The 22,752-nt window shown below is 46.6% G+C and overlaps 4 protein-coding genes across 4 annotated transcripts; 3 read left to right on the top strand and 1 right to left on the bottom strand.

Moving 5' to 3' along the window:
• Window positions 1-1,581: 1,581 nt before the first annotated feature.
• F4822DRAFT_429387 (Sodium/hydrogen exchanger family-domain-containing protein) lies at window positions 1,582-3,887 on the top strand (the record flags this gene model as incomplete). Its single annotated transcript, XM_051461092.1, has 5 exons — window positions 1,582-1,699; window positions 1,763-1,860; window positions 1,982-2,668; window positions 3,026-3,340; window positions 3,402-3,887. The coding sequence occupies 5 exons, from the start codon at window positions 1,582-1,584 to the stop codon at window positions 3,885-3,887; spliced, it is 1,704 nt and encodes a 567-aa protein (XP_051314546.1).
• A 3,944-nt stretch (window positions 3,888-7,831) lies between these two features.
• F4822DRAFT_429386 (uncharacterized protein) lies at window positions 7,832-12,175 on the top strand (the record flags this gene model as incomplete). The annotated part of the gene is made up of 3 exons (XM_051461091.1): window positions 7,832-8,431; window positions 8,482-11,964; window positions 12,017-12,175. The coding sequence occupies 3 exons, from the start codon at window positions 7,832-7,834 to the stop codon at window positions 12,173-12,175; spliced, it is 4,242 nt and encodes a 1,413-aa protein (XP_051314545.1).
• A 1,488-nt stretch (window positions 12,176-13,663) lies between these two features.
• Window positions 13,664-15,527, bottom strand: F4822DRAFT_429385 (uncharacterized protein; the record flags this gene model as incomplete). The annotated part of the gene is made up of 5 exons (XM_051461090.1): window positions 13,664-14,553; window positions 14,665-14,836; window positions 14,899-15,033; window positions 15,094-15,180; window positions 15,240-15,527. 5 exons carry the CDS (start codon window positions 15,525-15,527, stop codon window positions 13,664-13,666), a joined length of 1,572 nt encoding a protein of 523 aa, XP_051314544.1.
• Window positions 15,528-21,320: 5,793 nt separating this feature from the next.
• On the top strand, window positions 21,321-22,592 carry F4822DRAFT_429384 (glycoside hydrolase family 128 protein; the record flags this gene model as incomplete). Its single annotated transcript, XM_051461089.1, has 1 exon — window positions 21,321-22,592. One exon carries the CDS (start codon window positions 21,321-21,323, stop codon window positions 22,590-22,592), a length of 1,272 nt encoding a protein of 423 aa, XP_051314543.1.
• Window positions 22,593-22,752: the final 160 nt, after the last annotated feature.

The raw sequence follows: 22,752 nt of genomic DNA, 5'->3' as shown, positions 1-22,752 counted from the left end.
GAGGGTGACGTACAAACAAATCAACGAGCCGAACTGACCGCTGTTCTTCGAGCCTTAGAAATCGTGCCCCTCCAACAAAAAATACGCATCTTCTCGGACAGCAAATACTCAATCAGCTGTGCGACAGAATGGTATGTGAATTGGCAAAAGAACGGTTGGAAGACCAAAGACGGACCCGTGAAGAATAGGGACCTCGTCGAAGCCATCCGAGCCAAGATCGAAGAGAGGGACGAGGCAGGGACGAAAACATACTTCCAATGGGTAAAAGGCCACTCCACAGATGTCGGAAATGTGGCAGCCGACGAGCTTGCCGTTCAAGGCGCGAAGCGAAAGATCTAAACTTCCGCTCTAATGAGATAATGTGTTCCATGCTAGATATTGGCCATGGAATATGCCATGATAAGTTTACGACGTTCATGCCGGGCAGTACCGAATGATACCATTTTCGGGGCCATCGTCTACGTTCTTCTCGGTTCGATTCTCCCTCACATGTATGGAATTTGACGCAGATAATACCTATCACAGGGCGAAGCATATATTATCGAGCCGGTGGCGTCGTAACAGCTGCAGCCTCGACACATATAATCATACTCTATCACGACTTTTCTACTACCTATTTGCATGATAGTGAGTGATCGCTCGAATGAGGAGACCGCCAAGTGATTAGATTTTGATGCCCAATTTTGTGAATTACGGTGTGCAACATTAGGCCACGATAGACGCAGCTGAAATTTTCATAAGTATGGTATCCGATTTCAAGACCTAGAACAATTAAGAATAAGTGGTTGAATATACAGATGTATATATGCGCGCAGGAATGTCGGAGCTACTATAAGGTAAGGCGTAATCATACTTAGCAATTGCCGTAGCTGCGATTCTAACGCGGTTGGGTAGTTTAGAGTAGATATGCTAAATATGCTGAGACTTTATAGTCTCATTAGTGTAACCTAGTGGCTTCTCTTATGCATCTGGAAGCCGACGCTCTTTCCTTTGTTTGGTTATATTATAAGAAGGCGGCGTCGGTCGGTCAAGGCGATTGCTCCGATCTTTAACAACATTTGAAGTGGAGTATCAATATTCTTTCCCCATTCGTCATATCTTTCTTTTTTTTTCCTTGCGTCCATCGCAGATCCATCATCCTTCCTACCTACACTACCTACATACTATTTATTAACCAAGGTGGTTGCTGAGCCTATGATAGTGCTTCGTCATTGACGAAAGTATTAGCTTCGTGCTTTTTCTCCTGACTATCGCGCCCATTGAAAGATTTAAAAACGGCACAAATAAGGCATTACGACATACACCTTATTAATTCTAGAGACCCAAGCACCTTGCTGCCCGCTTGGTACTACGGTGTTTGGTTACACTTCTGTGTCAATACTCGCTCGCCTTCATAGATAGAAATCAAAGTGGCGGGCCTGCCGACGTTCACTACAGCCTCATTAGAACCAAATGATTCAATAACACTCAGTTCGCTAGTGGCATATCATTGCTTACCTGCCTTGCGTTGCAGCAAGGACGATTCTGGCGTTACTTGATACCTATTCGAAACCCTATCTCTAAGATAGGTACTCAACAACAATGCCGACTCTTGCTTTAACTAACTTCAACATTGTCGTTAGCGTGTTGGGAGGGTGGATTTCGGTCTTCGGTTTAGTATCCTATCTGCTAAAAGAGAATTTCTACCTCTCCGAGGCTCGTAAGTATAGCTGTTTTACGATATCACCTACATGGGCAGTCCGTAAGGCTGATGGTTCTGTAGTCATATCGCTCATGTCTGGCCTTACATTCTCCCCCCACGCTGCCAATTTTGTACGTCCACTCGAGTATGCAGGTTCGGAAGAAAACCTAAACGCGATTGTAAGCAGTCCCCAGTGAACCTCCGCGCCATGGAAATTCGACCTGATGGAAAGCACATTTCGACTTGTCTGTTCACAGTGGCACCTATAGCTCAAGGCTTTGACGCTAAATTTTGTTACAGACACTGTACTTCACCCGTCTGGTTCTTGGGGTCCAGCTCGTACTCGCTGGGGTTCAGCTTCCAAGCCGCTACTTACTTGAAGAATGGAAGCCTTTAGCCTTACTTCTAGGGCCGATAATGACAGCGATGTGGATGATAACTAGTCTACTCGTCTGGGGGCTGGTACCAAATCTACCTTTCCTTCATGCGCTTGTCATTGGCGCTTGCGTCACGCCAACTGACCCGGTGTTGTCCAACGTGATCGTGAAAGGGAGGTTCGCTGATCACAACGTTCCCAAGGATCTTCAGAAAATCATTATTGCAGAATCCGGTGCCAACGACGGGCTCGGCTACCCCTTTTTATATTTCGCATTATACCTTATCAAATACATTGGTGATGGTGGCGTTAATGAGAAAGGTGGCGCTGGCCTTGCTATGGGTTTATGGTTTGGCGAGACATGGGGATACACTATCATCCTCAGTGTCATATACGGCGCGGCTGTAGGCTGGGTCGCTAAAGAATTGCTTCATTTTTGCGAAGAACGTAAATTCGTGGATCGTGAAAGCTTTCTCGTCTTCGCGTTTTCGCTCGCCCTCTTCATCACCGGCACATGCGGTATGATTGGCAGTGATGATATCTTAGCGTGCTTCGTCGCTGGAAACGTCTTCACTTGGGATGATTGGTTTCGTCTACGAACGCTCGATGAGGTTCGTAGTTCTGATGTGTTCCTGGATACCATAAACCTTACCCGCTAACCGTGATTCAGTACGCACGCTTTTAAATTGTTTTTGAATTATAACGTAACACGTCCACTAATCATATATCGGCGCTCTAGTTCACTTCAACCGACTATCGATATGCTTCTTAACGTAGCTATATTCATGTGGTACGGCGCTGTGTGTCCGGTACGTATTATCATTCGGCTATTCATAAGCAATTGTTATCTCTATTGTTGATCCTACGTCATTCTTTGTTTCTCCTAGAGCTGTTCGTGGAGCAAGCTATGGGCTTCAAAGTTTTCCAGATATTTTCTCCATACAGCAGCTAACTTGTATTTGTTACAGTGGCATAGTTTTGTCTCCAATAGCGTTATTCCGATCTACCGATTGATCCCCCTAGGGATCTTGATTTTGCTATTCAGGCGTCTTCCCCTCATCTTGGTGTTCTACAAGAAAATTCCACAGATCGATGGTTGGCGGCAAGCCGTTTTCATGGGCTTCTTCGGGCCAATTGGCTGTTCGGCAATCTTCTACCTATACATAACACTAGAATTCGTAACCTTGTTGAACCCGGATGAAGGAAATGCGGCAAGGTGGGATGTTGCTAACCTCCGGGAAGGCGTGCTAGTTCTTGTGTGGTTTATGGTAATTTGTAGCGTTGTAAGTTTTGCCTCGTATCGTTGGAAATGGTGACATGATACTCATACTTATCGCTTCGAAGGTTGTCCATGGACTTAGTATCCCCTTGGGCAAATTTGGTGTTTACCTACCCCGTACCATTTCAAGGACCTTGTCCTCGCCTGAGGATATAATACCCTTTCAGATAAATAGTCGATTGAGGTCGCGAAGCCGCTCTAGGAGTAGAACGGCGCTCGATACGCCCACCGAATCTCGTTCTGTATCAGCACGACCCATGTATAGAATCGGCGGTTCTATCATTAAAGAGAACACGGCGGTTACCGGACCCCCTGTGGGACCTCCCACTAGGCCACCTACAGTACAATTGTCGACTGCTAATGAAATAATCGAGGCCCGAGATAAGGTCGATGCTAACTCCAGATCCCCAGATACAGAGGCAGGCCCGGGCTCGCTTGGAAGCACACCATCACCAACCCAACCCAGCCGCACAATTCGCTTTCCTGATGAAGCATCGTCGGCTAGCAAGGAGCCTCGAGATCCTGAGAAGGATACTACGGTCAAGTCATGAGTGATTTGTCACTTCTGACAACGCAATGTCGTTGAAATTCGTCGCCCTAGCACGTAATCAATCGAGGCGTGGGCGTGGTGAAATATCGACGCCTAGAAGGTAGTAGTGGTCATTGGCCGGGCCGCGCACTTCCTGCAACGAAAATCATATGGAGGGTGACATCCAGACAGATGGTCAATTTTTGAGGGTGGGCAACCCAATTTTTTTTCTTTTCTTTCTAACTACCACCTTACTAGAGATACTTTTATGAGCTTCCATCTTTGTTATATCATCCAATCTATTAGTTTTACTGTTAGTTAGACGATACAATCATTTACACCCTTTTAGGTAACATTTTGACACAAATTTCAGGGTCCATTACAAATGCAGATTTCTTATCTTTCATTTGTGTGTTTCGGACTTCGGTGATGTCAACTGCCACATCGGACGGACATCCGAGCGTGACAGTTACAGTAATCTAGACACCGGCTTACTCAAGTTAAACTGCTCGCATTAATTAGATGGGTGCTGTCAACCAACAAGCTCCCCTCTATCAGAAGCTACCTTTCTGTCGTACAATTGGGGACCGTGGCTGTGGTTTGCCCTAGCCTTGTCAGCAGCAATGGAACCCTTGATCTACACGGGGTTTCTGGAGTAGTTCATCCTTCAGCCCTAATTATTGGCTGCCAGACCGGCTTTTTGAGCGGAGTATGACATTATATTATATCTAGTTCCACGAACACCCCCGCGTCTTTCCATCCGAGCCATTCGGATAGCGGTTACACACACTTACTTACACCAGTAAGTCAGTTAGAGACATATTGGTCACTATGTTGATCACGTCAACTAGATTGAGGCACCCAACTCGACAGTTGGTTCGTGCATCGGTAGGGTGGTATGGAGTTACATTGCCTAAATAAAAGTTCCGGCCAGAATACATCAGTAGACCTTGCATTATCTAAATAACCGACATCTCCGTTAGTTTAGAATGGTACCGACTTGCATTTTCTTATACGTAGTAGATATTCATGGGTGTATTTTAAAAAATCTAAATGTCTTGGCTTAGGAGTGTCGGATACTCCGGTGGCTCAGGGCCAGCGAACGTGGACGGAGGTCACAAGGTATACGTAAGAGATGTATGATGCAGACAAATAAATAGATATCTTATGTAGATCAAGTCCTCCATTGAGCGGAAGTTTCAAGGTAACTCGAGATAACTACTGCCTGTTTCTATTTACCTATCTGTACAATCAATCCCGGAGTCGCTCTAGCCACGACATAGAAGGTGCTTAATACCGGTGCAACCCTCCATGATACCCGTAGGGCGAGAGATCAACGGGGAAAAAAAAAAAGCTACCTACCTTGGGGGTCACGCAATGTGGATGCGGTTCGATAGGTAATGTTTTGTGCGGTTGGCAAAAAGCAGAGACACGTATTTTTTTACTTTTTTTCTTTTCAGTAACAGCAAGCAGCAGCGAGAACGGCTTACTTTGACGATGGCGTGCCTGGGGCCCGTGAGAAGAGAGCTATGACCTCCCACAGCTAAGCAGGCGACGTAGATAGGTAGGTAGGTGGGTAGACTAGAAGAAATGCATAACATTGGCCACGCGGGACCGTATATCATAGCGACACGGTAGTAAAGACCTATCACATCATGAGAATATAATATGTGCCTCTCCACCAAGATATGCACAGAACCCCGAGTAAGTTACACGTAGTAAAACTGATCTAGGAACCAGTCAGAATTTAGTTAGACCCGACGCAGGAATAGGAACAAGACATTGAACTTGTGGATCTGATACAGTAAAGGGGAGTTTATTTCGACTAAGCTTTGATGTGTATTGTTAGATCGTTAGATATTGCTGTTGTTGTCGTAGTTGTAGTCGTTGCCGTTGCTGTTGGTGTTTAATATTATATCAGTATTAGTATTAGTGTTGTGTAGTGCGCGGAGTTGCGCTTTGTTTTCTTCGTGTTGGTGGGTTGGCCTGGAAATAATAGGTAACTGCACTTACGAATTAACTGATTAAATTGAATTCAACGGCGGAAATAGTTAAAATCAATTAACTCTAAAGTATAACCTAAGACCGTTATATGAGTTTATTACTTGTAGATAGGGCAATAAGCTGTTAGAGTTTGGTTTATCTCGCTGATAAACTCCTCTTGACAAAAACGTATATCGTATCTGATAAACTGGAGAAATGAATGTATATGGTGGTCAGCACTGATGACAACAATATTGATTTGATGATGGGTGTTTCCCGATCACCGGCGCGAGACTCGAGAGGATTTAAAGCTGCCAGAAGATCTTCAGCGAAGCCACTGCCGAGCGACATCTTACGCTATTTAGATATTTGCGTACATGTCTGCAATGTAGGGATGTATTTCGAGATCATTATCTGGGGTAGCTGGGTTTATTTGGGTAGTTACCTAGGTAGCCTAGTGTTTTAAGGATATGAAACAGTGCGGGCGGGACTGGAGCACGAGACACAAGTTCACGGTTGAGGTCATCGTCTAGTCTCTCCCCGGTCAGATATGAACAAGGTTTAAACTCCAGTAGCCTCGTCGATGCGCAATGCGTATGTATGTAGATTTCTAAAACGAAAGAAAGTATGCTCTTGTTGTCATGTATTTGGTAGGTATTTTGATTATGTTTACCCAGTAGCTTAGGTACACCGATGCTGCACTAACATCTGGGTATTAAGCGAGATTACTACTAAATAACTAAATAGAGTGAATAGAATGGCGAAGCGGTGGCTAACCTTGTAAAGAAACCACTACGAATACTGATGTTCTGGAAGGTACTGCTAGAACACTAACAATTTTTAGTGGGAATTACATCCTGTCCATCCTTCCGCTCTAACAACTGAGGTCACTTGGTAGCTCTCTCCGTATAAAGATGGGAGAACCCCCGGTTTTGCCGGGTGGCAGGGATAGGCTGGAAAGTTACCACAAAAATCTTAGGCTTAGTACTTAGTCCACTTAGCCCACTTAGTTCACTGCTAATGCTAGCGTACTAGAACTTATTCTTGCGCTTGTTTTCCCACCTTGACCTGCCTGACCACCTTTTTCAACTCCACTTTGCTTGTCGCTCAAGGGTTCTTCCATCCATTTTGTCCCTTTCCCATACCTCCATAACCTGGGCTGGAGACCTACTACCTACCACCTTACAACCGTTACCCTACCTGACATACTACATTACAATCTATCTAATTATTCTAGTCACTTTTTTTACTCCCTTGACCGACGACAAACCCCCCTCCTCCTTCTCTTTCCTTCCATTCGAAAAAACACTTGACGATTTCTTGCTATTCCCTCGTTTTTTCTTTTTTCGATCGCTCTCACGACAACCACGTCCTACTACCCAATTGGACCTGTCAGAACGGTAATCGAAAATTCCGATAACGGGGTAATACAAATTACTTGTAGACTGAATTTCCAGCAAACAACTGTTACTGTCAAAACTTACCGCAACTTTTCACCGATATTTGTTATAAAAGAACCACCCGCGTTTCTCGGCACACATATTCCGAACCACGGTCGCCACACCATACGAGTCTTCAATCACGCATCGAGTTTTGGTCGTTTTTTATCCTTTGCACTGCATTGTAAATTTAATAGGTGTTGAAGGTGGATTTTAGGTGGATTTCGAGTCCGAATATCCTCCCACTCGTAAATTCGCTTTCAATTAAGTTGTATTGGGTTGGATCAATATGTTGCTGTAACCCCCCCTATAACGTTTTCTTACATTACCTTGTTGGACTCGCTGGATAGGGCCTTCACGAACGGTTACCTCGCATTATAATCACTCCCCAACCTTCAGATATTATAGACGACGATAGCATCGGACTCGATCCGGAATAATTTTTGGGTCGGTGGGAATTGATTCGGGTAACACTTTCTTACCCTTTTAACGATTTTTGGACGATTTTGCGTCTTTGACGTATCGAAGAATAGTGTATTAGGTCATGCCGACTTCTGGGTCACCCCCATTCACGGGGACGAACCCGTTCCCTAACGACTCGGTAATGCCTCCTTTCCCAGTTACGAACGAATATGATCTCTATGATGGCGACGATGTCAACCATGCTACAAATACTTCACTTTTTAATTTCGCGGGCGGCGGGTTACTCGACGGGTCGATGTATGGGGAATCTAAGCCATTTCCACCGGGTATTAGCCCACCGACAGATCCCAATTTGAACAGAACAGCACCAGGATATGCTTCGCTTCCATCCCACCGTGGCTCCTCATCCTCAGATTCATCCCGAATGAGCGGCAATTCTACTGGAAAGACTAGTGTATCTTCAGCGGATGCGATGATGACGGATGAGGCATTTCCAACTTGGACTGTCGATAATGAACATAAACAACACGATACGAATTTCATGTTTGAAACTCTGGACCCATCAAACATAGACATGTCTACTGTTTTCGATTTCGATAGTGCTTCGAGCAGTCCTAGCCCCCCCACAAACGGCGTCACACGAGAATCGTCTGTACCAATAAATCCTGGATCGCAGGGCCATGTTGCAAAGAGGATAAAGGGCCACCATAAGGCACAATCGGTTCGTGCTTTTGCTGATTTATAATATCATTCAAACTAACTAGCGTGTAGCAACATTCTTTAACAAGCTCCATGAACGGCCTCAAGACGAGCGGCTCGAGAGAAACCTCACCGATGTCGAATATAGTCGTAAGCCAAGAAGCTTCCCCGGCAGTGGTGTTCAAAAACTCACCTTCCCCGGAGAACATTGCCAACCATCTTAATGGCGGTATACCAAAAATGAACATGGCGCAGGCATGGCCAGCAATGGGGGGTCTGCCAGTCAACGGACCAGTCACAAAAATTAGACAAGATTCGATAAACATACCGCACGGCTTCCAGTCTTTCTCGCCGCGAGTGAGCTTGGCTCAAGGTGCCCCACCGAGGCTAGTGGTTCATCCCACGCCGCTCAAATCTCGAGTTGAGACACAAATTCCTATCAAATTAACCCTGCACAACCTACCACCCGGCGTTAAGAAGATTCACTTACCGACACACACAATATCAAAACCTAAATTACTTGCGAAACCTCCAGCGATGCGGTCACCTGATACTCTGGAGCTTTCCACTATGCTAGTCTGCAGTAGTGCTATGGAGGATCGGACGAAGCGTATACGTGCATTTCAGCGAGCCGCTACAGCTCAATATGACTTTCTAAATCCGAACCGACAGGAGGATGCCGGTACGGATGAAGAGCAAATGGTGCAGGAAGGAGGCGAAGTCCGGATATGTAACGGTTGTATAACTCGTGAACGCAAACGTGCCGGCCGCAAGAAGCATAAAAAGCCAGAAGAGGAGGAATTATGGAATCGATACGAGCACCAGCGGGTCATCGTTTTTAACACCCAAGAAGTGAAGGACTGGCAGTCAGTCACTCCTCATATGCTTGATCCTACTGGAGCTGGGTTACGTGATCCCGTGGTCCCTGATGGTACTGTGCAAGTAGATGCGCCAATGCGTATTGCTTGCTACTGTCGTCACCACGGCGAGAAAATGGGATTCCGCGTTATCTTCACCATAAAAGACTACCAAGGCAATCTTGTTGCTCAACAAATTTCATCATCAATAATGATTACAGATGATCACAAAACACACATTCCCACCACCTCGACGGCCCAAACTTCTGTTCCAGCCTTGGGAGCTTCGCCGATGCAGAGCATCAACGATGTCAAATCGGCCGAAGCTCCGATGATGTTTCACTCACAGTCATCTTCTGACCTCCAGAGCATGGCTCAAAATGGGCCTCTGGCGTTTCCCCCCCAGAACCCCCAACCTGTAACAAACATCTCAGCACCCCGTAATTTATCCAGGCAGGGCTCCCCTATGAGCCCGTCTGGTCCTATGTCAAAGAAAAGGAAAGCAAGTGGATCTATGAAACTACCCAGCGGTCTTGAGATGACAAGACTCGAGACACACCAATCACCGCCATCGATTCCGGGAGCGCAGAACGAATCCGCCGCTACTTCAGCCGCCACTTCGCCGTTCTCACCAAACATGGCAGCTTTTCCAACAGCTACGGATCCCATATTTCATGGACAACCAAACCTCAACGGTATGGGGCAACAATTTCCAACAGGTCCACCTACCCCAAACAGTGGTGGTGCTGAATTTATGTTCCCATCAGGAACCAGGAACTTGAGCCTCGACAGCATGTCAGTGCCTCCGATGTTCTCAGCACCAACGTCGACTCACCCTAGCCGAGCTCCTAGCCCGAATCGCATGGGAAATGACATTCGAAGCATGCCGCAACCTCCAGTAGGCCAAAACATGTACAATGCACCTACAGCTATGAATGTGGGTAGATCACAGCCGATGATCTACAAGATCATTCCTGGAGAAGGGCCAAAATCAGGCGGTGTCGAAGTAACAATTCTTGGTAGCGGTTTCACAAACGGCGGCCTTGAAGTGATGTTTGGTGAGCAAAGGGCAGCTACGACGACATACTGGGGTGAGACATCGTTGGTCTGCCTACTCCCGCCGTCTCCAAGCGCGGGTGTAGTCCCAGTGTCGATCAGACAGCCCGGTGTGGTCCCCCAGCATCACCTATTCACCGGCAACCAGCAACCGTTATTTAGATATGTCGATGACGACGAACATCGTCTGATACGTACAGCTCTCACCGTTCTGGGAAATAAGCTTGGTGGCAAAATGACAGATGTCGCGGACATTGCTAGAAACATCATCTACGGGCCTGGCAACAATAGTGGCTCTTGGGGTCCATCAACTTCTGGAGGCCAGACGCCCAATGCTAACTTTAGCAGCCTCGAGCAGGATCTTTCGGAGTCCGTAGAGATGGGTCTCCTTCGTATTTTGGAGCTGATCGATCTTGATGATAGCATCAATGAAGCTAAGATCAATCTCAAGAGGGCGAGCGGCCAGACTATGCTTCACTTAGCCTGTGCTCTCGGTTTCGCACGCTTTGTTGCTGGTCTCCTGTCCCGTGGTGCTAACGTGGGCGTGCGTGACAGGGGTGGTTTCACGCCGCTGCATCTGGCGGCGATGAATAACCACCCAGAGATCGTCCGACGTCTCATTATGAAAGGGGCCGACCCGACTATGCGCAGTCTCTCGGGTCTTACTTCCGCCGATGTTGCTCAATCTAGCGACGTTCTTCGAGTCCTCCGGAAGATCGAGAACCATTCCAGATCTCGAAGTAACGGGTCTCTCCACAGCAGGGCTAACAGTGCTAGCTCCCTCAAATCTCTTTGGGATACGCCCTTAATGACCCCGGGACGCCGCGAGAAGTTCACGTCTGGCCGTTCGAGATCCGGTTCAAGCTCAGCAGCGGAGAGCAGCGACAGTGACGGTGATTGGTCTGGAAGGAGGAGCAATGACGATGATAGGAGTAATTGGTTGCATATGAGACAACCATTCCCGCCTACTCATTATCCTAAGAATATCCCGCCTCGTCACTTAGAGGATGAAGATGCTACACCTACATCGCCGATGTCAGCTATTCGAGACCACTTTGCGGCGCACCTCCAGCAATGGCAGAATTCCATGGCAATGCATTTCCAAAATCTACCACCGCTTCAGATGCCTCACATGCAAATGCCAGCCCTGCCGCCGATCCCCGTACTTCCGGATTACCAAGCCTACTTATACGCAACTCCTGTTGTGCAGCGTATTAGTTCTCTCGTGCCGAACATCCGAAGTCCACGTCCTGGATCAGAGGACGGACAGTCTCCGCAGGATGGCAGTAGTAAACGATGGGAATTCCCCTTCTTCGGTGCTAAGGACTCGCCTCCCCCAGCCTACGACAGCATCTTCCCAGAGAAGAGCTTGGATAAGAGCTTCGAAGTAAAACAAACCTCAGCAGCCACCGCAGCAGTTGAGTTCGAAGCGGATAAAAAATGTGCTACTCTTTTTGACCAACCCACGACGGAAACTCCTACATCCGCGGAAGCATCTACATCGCAATCGCAAGAAGTGCCCGCGCTTCTTGAAATTGGGCGCAAGCACAACATCACCAAGGAGCAACAAGAACACCTACAGCGAGCCCATGCTCAGAGGCTCAAGACCGGCAGCAGTGACAAGATGCTGTGGTTTGTCTGGGTAAGCAATTTACGATCCTTCTAATTATGGCAATGAGACTAATTACTAGTAGATTCCAATTCTAATGTTCATCCTTGGCGCTATGTTGGTTAGTGTTGCTCCTTCGCTGACGACTTGTGCCTCTGTATCAATCGAAACCTACAATACATTCTCTGACAATGTGCGAGGGGTTGCCCAGAGGTTTCTCCCCAATATTGTGGGAACTATTTAATGACTTTCTAGCTTCATTCGTTATATGAGTTGTATTCGGATTATACTCAATTCTAAGAGCGAAGCTTTTGAGGTTTATGAGCTCATTCGTGTGTAAATATTTTGTATTAGATGGAGTTGGACGGTCAACACGTTTTATCGGACCGGCCAACATGAAAGCGGGATAGTGCAGAAACAGAATAAGAGACTCGAAATAATCGAGTCCACAAAATGTTAGAGCAAGGCGTTTAGATTTGTTTGATTTTTCTTCATGAAGGGGTATGAGGGAGAGGCCCCCCCCCGAGTGTTATTATCTGCCGTTGAATTAGGGGGACCAATTCATAGGACGATTTGGTCGGGAAGGTAACGTCCTTCGACAGCTCGAATAATTAGAATGGGTAGCTGGAATTACAGTCCAGCAAATTATAACCTATAATTCTAAAGATCTTGTGTTGCTATCGTATGATTTAATACTATAGTTTATATAAGTCATCCTATATTACTGGCACGATCACCTTCCTTGTTACCTAGACACTGATTTTGTTACTGCCGTTGTAGTACGTTATAATGGGTTAATTAGCACTGTGACCAGGGAATTAACATTATTACCTCAGTGGTTTTGGATTCGGATATACGTAGCTTAGCTGTCTACCTAGAGATGCATACGATGCTTGGCACGGGATATCTTTATTGACTCTTGGTTTCTTTCACATTCTCCTTTCGCAATTTCTATCCTAGCAAGAGTACGGATACGAAAAGGCTAGATGTCCACCAAGGTAGGTACCTAGCATACGTAAGTATCTAGGCATCGAGGACTACGAATGCACGATGTCCGTGACTTAGGCTAGACGATAAGGGGACGTGACTTATCTACCTAGGTACCTACCTACTACTTCAGAAGTGCGTTTTGTAAGCGAGATGGGTGGCTGCGCCATCACGCATGACGCGGCCCGAAAATGAGAAAATACTTCCAAGTTTTTCATTTTCTTCTTATTTTTCTTATGTGGACGCTTGTCTCAGAAGGAAAGTAGTAAGCTCCCAACATACGATATGAGCACTTCTGCAGGAAATTCTCGGGGATAAGAGTTTGTCTTGGAGATATCTGATTGTTGAGATAGCTATGTAGGTCTCTCTTCGAGACACTTCTCTGTGCTTATCTCGGTGTAATCGTAAGCAAATATTCTCAGAGCCTCGTTTTTATCTGTGCTAGTACCCGGTCCAGACTGTGCACATTAGCCCACGTATGTAGGTACCTCTAGGTATAGACCTTGGTGTGTATTTGTGTCTAAGTGACGGTGGTGGTATCAATGGCGAAAAGCAATCAAACCAAACCAAACCAAAAGCCAAAAAAGCAAAGCGCCGCCGTGGCGTTCCTCCACCAATAGGATGGTCATCCGTGCGTACGATAACGCAATTTACTTCCCTAGCTCCCTCCGTTTCTTTCTTTCTACTTCCCCTCTTCATGCAGGTAGACGTATCGGTTGTCTATGTGGCTTTCAGACCGGTCAGGTTAAACCCTCGTCTTTCCGAAGTACCTAATGTCCCGATCGAGTTGTTGCTGTACCCACACCGGCCAGTCGTTGTAGCGCCGGTGCTCGGCGTCGACTTGGCGATTGAGATACTTGAGCCACCGCGCCATGCCCGGGTCTACTAAGATGTCGCCGTCTTCGTCTTTTTCGTTGCCGTGCGTGTCCTTGTTACTACCATCGCCGTCCTTTTTGGGTTTGACTACTGGTATGTCGCGCGGTTCTTGAGCACGTAAGCGGTGCTCGGCGGATGTTACACGCCACATGATTTGCTTCAATGCGATCCAGTGCGTGGCGAGTAGGGTTGCGGTTTGGCTGGTTGGGTCTACGAGGCGCCGGAAGCGTGAGTGTGGAAGTTGGATCCACCATCCGTAGTGCGCGCATAGGAGTTCGTAGGCGTGGTATGGATTCGGCTCGTAGAGGGCCTCGGCCATGTCGATGAGGAATCGGTAGTATTCGGCTTCGACTACGGTGCCGGTGGTTTCTCCACTTGTGCTTCCGCTTGCACTTCCGCTTCCGGTGCCCCTCCTTAATTCTTCCTCTACTCCCATGCCCTCGCTCCTTTCTTCGCAGGAGTTAGAGGTGGAGGTTGACTCCGAGTCTTCCCGGCATAGTAGGACTAATGGCTCGATGGCGCGGATGGAGGCTATGGCCATGTCGACCCATTCAGAGTTTACCGGGGGCATGTTCTCGAGGAATGGGCGTAAAAGCGAGGCTGGCTCGTTGTTGCCCATGTTGCTGAAGAGGAACCGGTCCCGGTGCATGGCGCATGTTCGCGCGGCTACGAGCACGATGCCCCGGCAGAATGTCATGTACTCTGCCATCCCGTCGTCTAGGATTACGGATTGGAAGGTTAGGGCGAAGCATGTTGCCACTAGAGAGGTGAGTAAGTTTCATTCTAATAGCCAAGGGTTGTATTGTGCTTTAAGCCTAGGAGGGGATTCTAAATTGCTCAACAAAAGAAGCTCTAGAATGAGGCACGTACCGATGGCGTTTCCTTCTTCGGGATTGTTCGACTTGTGGGCCTCGTTGAGCCTCTTCTTAATCGCTTTGATGGCCTTCAGCCTATGCATCATGGCGAATGTGACCAAACTGGGATCTTGTAACATAAGATCGGATGCCGCAAGTCCTAGGATGGCGTGCATGAGATAATCGTACTATCAATGAAGAATCATCAGTTCTACCCACTTCATGTGCCCGATTTCAGCGCGATGCATACATTTTGTGATAGACACGGGACTTCATGCGTCCAGATAGCCTCGTTTCCTATCGGATGGTTTGGAAAGCAAACGAACAGGAAATGCTGGAAGAATCGCATGTCCTGCAGACTGAAGAGAGGAACTTGGTTTTGCGGCTTTTCTCCTGTTAGTAGCCGTTCCTTCAAGAGAGATCAACGGCACTATGGAGTTCATACTTGATGCACGACCTGTGGAACTGCTGGATATTCACATTTCAATCCCGTCTTCACGCAGTGTCCACATGCTGGCCGGTTTTCTTGGCACTGTCACTCCCGTATCAGCAATTGGCCTCCTATCGCTGCCTGGGTATAAGTGAGAATACCTTAATCCGACGTCTCTTGCAGTTATAACAACCGCGTCGACTCTTGGTATGACCCCGCCGCTCCAATCTCTGTTTCTGATTCAAGACAGCCTTGGCGGGCGCACTTGCCGGAGGCGAGGCACTCGACGCACCGAATTCATTATTCAATGCCTGAAGAGAGGTAGACGATTCATTGCTAGCGAGGTAGCCAATATCATCATCGAGGAATCTCGCGTAATTGAAATCGTCGCCACCATTCAAGTTCATGAGCGGAAGGATCATGGGTTGGGTAAAGTTGGACGGCTCCATCTCCAACCATTACTCCGATATTTCTAGATCGTCTATCGATTCAGTATCCATTGGATGAGTTGAAGTTCGAAGAAAGTTCGACGGAACAAAGGAATCGCCCCTTGAAGAAGCATTGAACCCTTGAGGCTGAACGTTGAAAGGAATGCCATTAGCGCCAAGACGAGTCGAAATGTCGATCTGCCCAGTATAGGTGGGCAAGCCTCAGCTTTACTCATCCGGGCCAATCATATGCTGGTCTGATCGTGGCGATGCCTGTCACCGTCCTGTCTAGGACTCGACTAGGGATCAAAATGGCAATTTCTAATTGGTCAGTATTCACGACTGGGCTGATGTCCGTCACTTCTTAGCTATAACTCTAGCACTTGATTGTAGCATTCATTAGGGTTGCATTTGTCTGTTGATTACCTAAATAGGTTTTTATCTACATGCAATGAGTCAGACCGGAGAGTCTTTTCAGTATATTACTACCGGGATATCGACAAAAGTACAATTGTGAGACAATATGTCGATTTTTCGAAAAAGTGATAATAAATTCTCTGCAATTTGTCAGTTGTGGTGACAACCACCTACAAACACAACTGAAAATTTGGGATGCCTTTTCCCCGTCTGTTATAGTTGCGAAATTCGGTCATCAAGTGCGATATTTTCTTGGCTAGGTGACATAATGGTATCCTCTTTAGCCCTTCCGCCTAAACGGTATACATGCGATCTTCGACTATTTCTCGCGAATTCGGAATCTTGGATTGAATGATAACTAAAAGTTTGGTCCGCTGCTGCATAGCCTCTTGGAACGTAGTAGAAGCCAAGACGTATAGTTAAAGCACACGATTAGCTATGTGGAGAAGGAAAGGGGGCTATGCTTCGGTATCAAAATTCGGACCTCCGAGGAGATGAAAAGCAAAATATCGAGGGAATCTAAATGACTTCACGACCGTCAATATACTATAATATCACTGGTATAACTCTTTCAATTCATATACAATGAGGGTCTCAGTCGTAGCTAAATGACACGCGAGTATCATTACGACCCACCATCCCTTCTTCAATCCTAATCACGCCGGCAGTATAATTCGCTATTCAGTCTCGTAGTACTCTCTGCCGATAGGAGTAATTATCTACCGAAGCTAGATCATCTGTATTGGGCGCCCTTTTCATCATTTGACCCGCTAAGCCACCCGTCTTCCATCATCCTAGAATAAGAATTACAACAGCATCCTACGTTAAGGCACCTCACCTTATAGACTCAATATTCTATCCTGAAGTCAACATTAAATCCTTCAAATCGTTCCTTATTTGGAAGTTTCAATACGACCTAAATGGTAGAAAAGGGAGGGTTAGGTTGAGTATCGTCGAATGAAAAACTGAAGCTTGGGATCTGATAGGAATCTCATATTAAGTAGGAAGGCTTAAATTTGGTCATTTTCCTTGCATCTTACCTGAATATTTATAAATAAATATTCCCTGAGACTCTGCTAATTCATATATCTATTTTGTAACAATGAAATCCCTTCGATAATGAACTTAATATTTTAATACCGAAAAGAAATTGGATATGGCATGATGCTTAGAAGGTCTGTAAGCTAAAAGGGGAAGGGAAACCTTGAACACGAGTAATAGTATTACCTTGGGTTTATTGTGTAACGAACAAGGCTCTAAGATTTTATAATGATATAGTCATAGCATACTTAATTGGCCAGAGGATCGATATCGAGTATTTGTTAATGAATTGGAATAGCAGTATGGTATTAAAATATATGTGAAATCATTGATTGGCAGCTTTCCTTGTACTAAAACGAGTTGAAAGACATGATCATTGACCTAATCGACACTTCTCACATACCGAGTTCTAGGGTTGTCGCCAGCTCGCGTGGGTGTTTTAAAATCAGTACATGATAGATATGATATGATATGATAGAAGACTAACTGGGTGTCTATCAGGTCCGAATACACTTACATAATATCCCTTTACTCAGTATTGTATCAGCTAGAGAATCTATGGGCACTACAAGAATTTAGCGGGTTGAGATCGACGGTAGGGCCGACGGGACCTGACAGATCCGCAATCCTGGAGGTTGCGCGGGGCCGGTTCTTAGATCAGTAGATGACGGAAGAAACGGAGATAAATAATATTGGGGAGACGGTACCTAGGTATAATGCCGCCTCGGGATGCCATGGACGGTGCGTATGACTGTCGTGGTCATTGGGTAGAAACTGTGGTTTCGTCTTGTATTAAAAACACCAGCAAACATGCTGTGTATATCACGAAAACCATGCAGAGCACAACTCAATGCTTGTATTTGCATGAGAAGACCATATACGTGAAAACTCATGTTTCACTTCTAGTAGATTGTTATGGTCTGGGTTTGCTGTATCGCTTGGGTAAGAATAGGAGAAGAAATGATAGAAATAATGGACTTTGATCCCCTCCAACTCATATACGATGTTGAACCTCCGATGATGCGGTTGGGTGCTTCCGAGACAGCAGCTTGAAATAGATTCTGCGACCCAGTGCGTCGGCGTCGATCGCTCAGCCTACACATTACCTAGGTACTTTATTCAAGACTCGAAGACCAAGACAAGAACGTTGGCAAACGGCGTTCATGTAGATTCCCGACGGATCAACACAGGGGGCTAATTTCATTGGTAGTCTTCACTCTAAATTCTGTGTCACTACCTAGGTATGTCACTATATCGTAAGCATCTACTGGACATAAAAAGGAGCAATATCGTAGAATATTATTACTAGATTAGGCAATCTCTGAAATAAACATGTGGGAGAATTAACCTTGATGCTTGGAGGAGCTGGATATCGACGTGGTTTACCTATTCTGGATCTCCCGCCTGTGCGCACCGAGGGATTGGAAGCAGTAAGACTGGGTAAGCTTCCTACCTTGACATGATGCAATTGGTCTCCTTTTCGACGAGTAAGCTTTGTCTGGTTGATGGAAGAAACGATTAACTTCTCACAAAGCAAATCTTCAAAAGGGGGAATTCGCTTTTGTCCAGTGACCAATTATAGAACAAGGTCAGACGTTACAATGGATCGAATTATTCGATTGGCGAGGCGTCGCTGATCTTTAGGATCGTCCGACTTAGCGGCTGGTAAAAAAGCAGAGAAAGGAAGAGTTAAGCTTTGATGTGCCGTTACAATATGACAAGGGGCTTTGAAGGTACTGACATGGGAACCCTGAAGCCACACGATAATATCTTCAATGTTCCTCAATTTCGTCGCCCGTCGGGACATATAGATATTGTAACGCTACCCTGGTGTAACAACTCATTTGTCGGTGGAATTATCTTGGAAGTAATTTCGCTATGTGGTGTTCTTCAGTGAGAGCCGAGCCTGTCATACAAGCACCACGTCATCCTCGAAGAAAGGCTTTCTCAACTTCGGTCCTGTCAATTTGGGCAAGGGGCCGTGTCGATCCCCAGCCTGTTGGTACACTACGTGTCCACGTAAGACGCTAGACCAGGAAGAGAAGTAAGGCGTCAGCGCAATTGACGAGAAGCACGCAACCCATCTGGTCTGGGTCTGGACTTGCCATGAATCAACTTGGACCAACCACCCACGGCCCACACGTGGATCAATTATCAATTCGAATCGAATCAGGACCAGAAAGCAATATTTTTCTGTGTGTAGTTGCGACCGCCACCTGAATTTCAGCGCGCGGCATAGTATTGACGGGCGCGTCCGTCGTGCGATTTTCCTAGTTTCTGATCATTGGTAAATTACTAAATGACATGTATTCTGTACTAAAGCATTGGCGGCAACGATTGTGACAAATACTTCAACTGAAGTGATATTCGAATGGAATTATAATGTATTTGCGACATCATCCCCTTCTTTGTTACGTCTCAAGTGAGAGAAAAAACGAATTGAGAAGCTGAGAAGTTGGAAAGGGGGGATGCTTATGGGCAGCATTGTGCGATGTAGATTTAAGTAGCGATTGGGGTAAATTATAGTATATACAAATAGATAGATACTTCACCTATACAATTATGCAAACCTGTAACATCCCCTGAGATCCCTCCCATCTTTAGTTGCTTCTAGCTACGTTAGCTTATGGTTTCCTTCGTGTTGAGCGGTCTACTTACGCCTTGTTCCTGCAGTTCCGATAGCGGTACCTGCATGGGCTACGTAAGAAAACGTCTGACCTGGCACTATCTAGACCATACAGAAAGAGCGACGAGATTTTAGGTAGTATCGTCTCATGATTGGTGACCAATACGCTACGTTTTTCATAAAGCTCATGTAAGTGAGCATATAAAAAGTTAAACACAATGGGAATAAAATAATGAACACCTATTTGGTGATTTAGTGGCTTTGTCAAACATTCTTAATATGTGAGCACCTGATGCGCGAATAATAGGAGTACAGTGAAAGAATAGTGACGCAGATATGCAGAGGATATGCACATGAGAAGAGAAAACAGGTTTATTCTTGTGGTACACACACACTATTTATTTTGCATAATCACTACCTAATGTGCTCAAGCCTCCTACATACGCCGTTCGTATTGTACAACACGTGTACGTACCCATGTACCGATCAATAGGATATTGAAAAGAAGCCAATAGGAATTGGCGGGTCAGGTCAGCTTTTCATCTGAACATTCGAGCTGACAGGCGGGTAAGTACCTAACTCAGTAAAAACAATAAAAAACAATAAAAAACAATACGGTGCAGTGGATTAATATGTATGTATTCAGGTGGGTAAAGTACCTAAGTATTGTGTTCTAGCAAATCGATTTGCGCTAAATCGAACTGATTCTGGAGGTGTCAGATCTTCCGTGCGCAGGACCGGTTACTTCCAGTCTTGGCATCCAAACCCGACCCTAAATAATACCCTGCAGCTGCTAGAGAAGCCGCTCAGAAACGACGGTCGGCGGCTGCCCAAGAAGCTAGACGAGCCTATCGGTCTAGCCATCAAGACCACTAGTAAGGCGGAAGGGACACCCCTGGTTCTCTTCCCCCTGGATCCTGATGCCCCACCACACCCAAATGCCCCACATCGTCCCGATTGCTGGACAGACTTGCTGGACCTGCATTAGAGAAAGAGGTACCTAGGTACATATGCATCTTTCAACTCAATTCACCACCTTCTCTCGTCTCTCACTGGCTAACTGGTTCCTTCCCCCCCAGGTCAGCAACATAAAACACTGGTGTAAATAAAATCTTTCTTTCATAACTGACCCTTCTCTTCCTTTCTTCTCCTTCACATTTGATATCCTTTCTCTTATTCCTCACTAAGAGATATCAAATCTCCTTCCTTTCCCCACACATTCATTTCAAGTACTGAGTGCTTACGTTTCCACCTCCAAGGTCGCCAGCTTCGACCCATTCATAGCCTTTCTCACTCATTCTTTGTGGTTGGTTTCGATATAAAAGAACAGTCAACACCGTGTGTGCTGTTTATCCCCCCCGTCCAACGTCACACGCAGTAAACCAACCGCTACCAAATTCACCTCGTCCAAGGGTGCAATTCAAGATACTCATCAAACTCGCATCACTCCTTCTGCGTCTTTGATAGACTGCGCTACCTGCTTCCCGCCTTATCACTCTACGCGGAGCGCACAACGTCCCTTTGACATTTTCATTCATTTTATATTTGACCGATCTATTTATCGATCCGTCTTTTCTCTCCTTTGATTGGACTGCTGGCCCCTCGACATTCCTTCAACGGAAATCGTACAACACCAACTGATATACACGAACGAATTCATCACCACAACGAGTACTCCGAATAAGAAAGACATTTAACATCTACCCCCAAACCTCTAGGGATTATCCAAGATGTATTCCAAGCTCAGCATCGTAGCGCTTTGCGCTGCCGCCTCAGTCCAGGAGGTGGCCGCCGCTTCTCTCCACCGTCATATGCACCCTAAGAGGGGCATTGTTTATGCTGAGACTGACACCGTCGTCATCACTGACTACGTGACCGTTACTGTCACTGCAGGCGAAGAGGGACCGACCGAAGCAGCACTTCCTGCTACCTCCTCGATCGACTTTAAGGGTAAGGGCAAAGGAGACAGCTCCGAGTATCCCGCCGCTCCAGTCAGCTCGTCGTCTACCTCGACTAGCTCATCGTCTTCTTCATCTGTTGTTGTCGTCTCTACCACTGTTCCGGCGGCTGAGCCCACCTATCCTACATCGACTCCCACAACCCTGATCGCTTCGGTCAAGGTCCCCTCTGTGCCTGTTGTTGAGTCCATTGCCAGCTCCTCTTCTTCTGAGGCGGTCCCCAATGTACTCTACCCCACAACCCAGGCCCAATCCTCGGCTGTCGCCACGTCGACATCTGCTGCGGCAGCCTCGTCGGCCACTACTGTTACCTCATCCACTTCTAGCACCGGCAAGCGAGGTGCTGCGTACAATGATGCCAGTCTTGTCACCGATGCCCTGAACCTGGGAGCCAAGCTCTCGTGGGCATACAACTGGGGTTCTGATTCTGGTGGTCTTAAGGCTGACGTCGCCTATTATCCTATGCTTTGGTCCTCCGTGTCGGATTATTCGTCCAACTGGGATTCCAAGGCAGAGGCTGCTATCTCTAGCGGATCCGACGCTTTCCTCAGCTTCAACGAGCCTGATATTGCCGCCCAATCTAACCTATCGCCTGCGCAGGCTGCTGCCGGTCACCAAGAATTCTTCGGCAAGTACGCTGGTAAGGTGAGAATTGGTTCTCCTGCCATTTCTAGCAGCGAGAACGCGGGCCAAGGTATCGACTGGCTTAAGCAGTTCTTGGACGCCTGCGACGGTAAATGTCAAATTGACTTCTGTGTCGCTCATTGGTACGGCCCTGGCGGTAACGCAGGTGCGGAGCAATTCTTAGACCACGTTACCAAGGTCCACGAGGCTTGCAACAACAAGAATGTATGGATCACTGAGTTCGCCGCTAACGGCGGTGGCGACGTAGATGCATTCATGAGCGCCATCACTCAGAAATTGGACAGTGATGAGTACAGCTTCGTTGAGAAGTACTCCTACTTCATGCTGAGCCAAGGCAGCCTCATGAACTCGCCTACCGAGTTGAGCTCTTACGGCAAGATCTTTGCCGGGACCGCCTAAGATGACCGCTGATTCTGGTGGCATTACTTCGATTCTTTGACAACATTTTTTAACGGATTTTTAAGGGGGGTAAAGGGGATATGCATCGCGAGGATTACAAAAATTCGGCACTAAACTTCTTTGTACATATTTGTTTGGCACGATGTCATCGAGCCACTGG

Source organism: Hypoxylon trugodes, assembly GCF_022578975.1.
Source record: "Hypoxylon trugodes strain CBS 135444 unplaced genomic scaffold F4822scaffold_5, whole genome shotgun sequence".
NCBI classification, from domain to species: Eukaryota; Fungi; Ascomycota; class Sordariomycetes; order Xylariales; family Hypoxylaceae; genus Hypoxylon; species Hypoxylon trugodes.
This window is presented reverse-complemented; position numbering and strand designations above follow the sequence as displayed.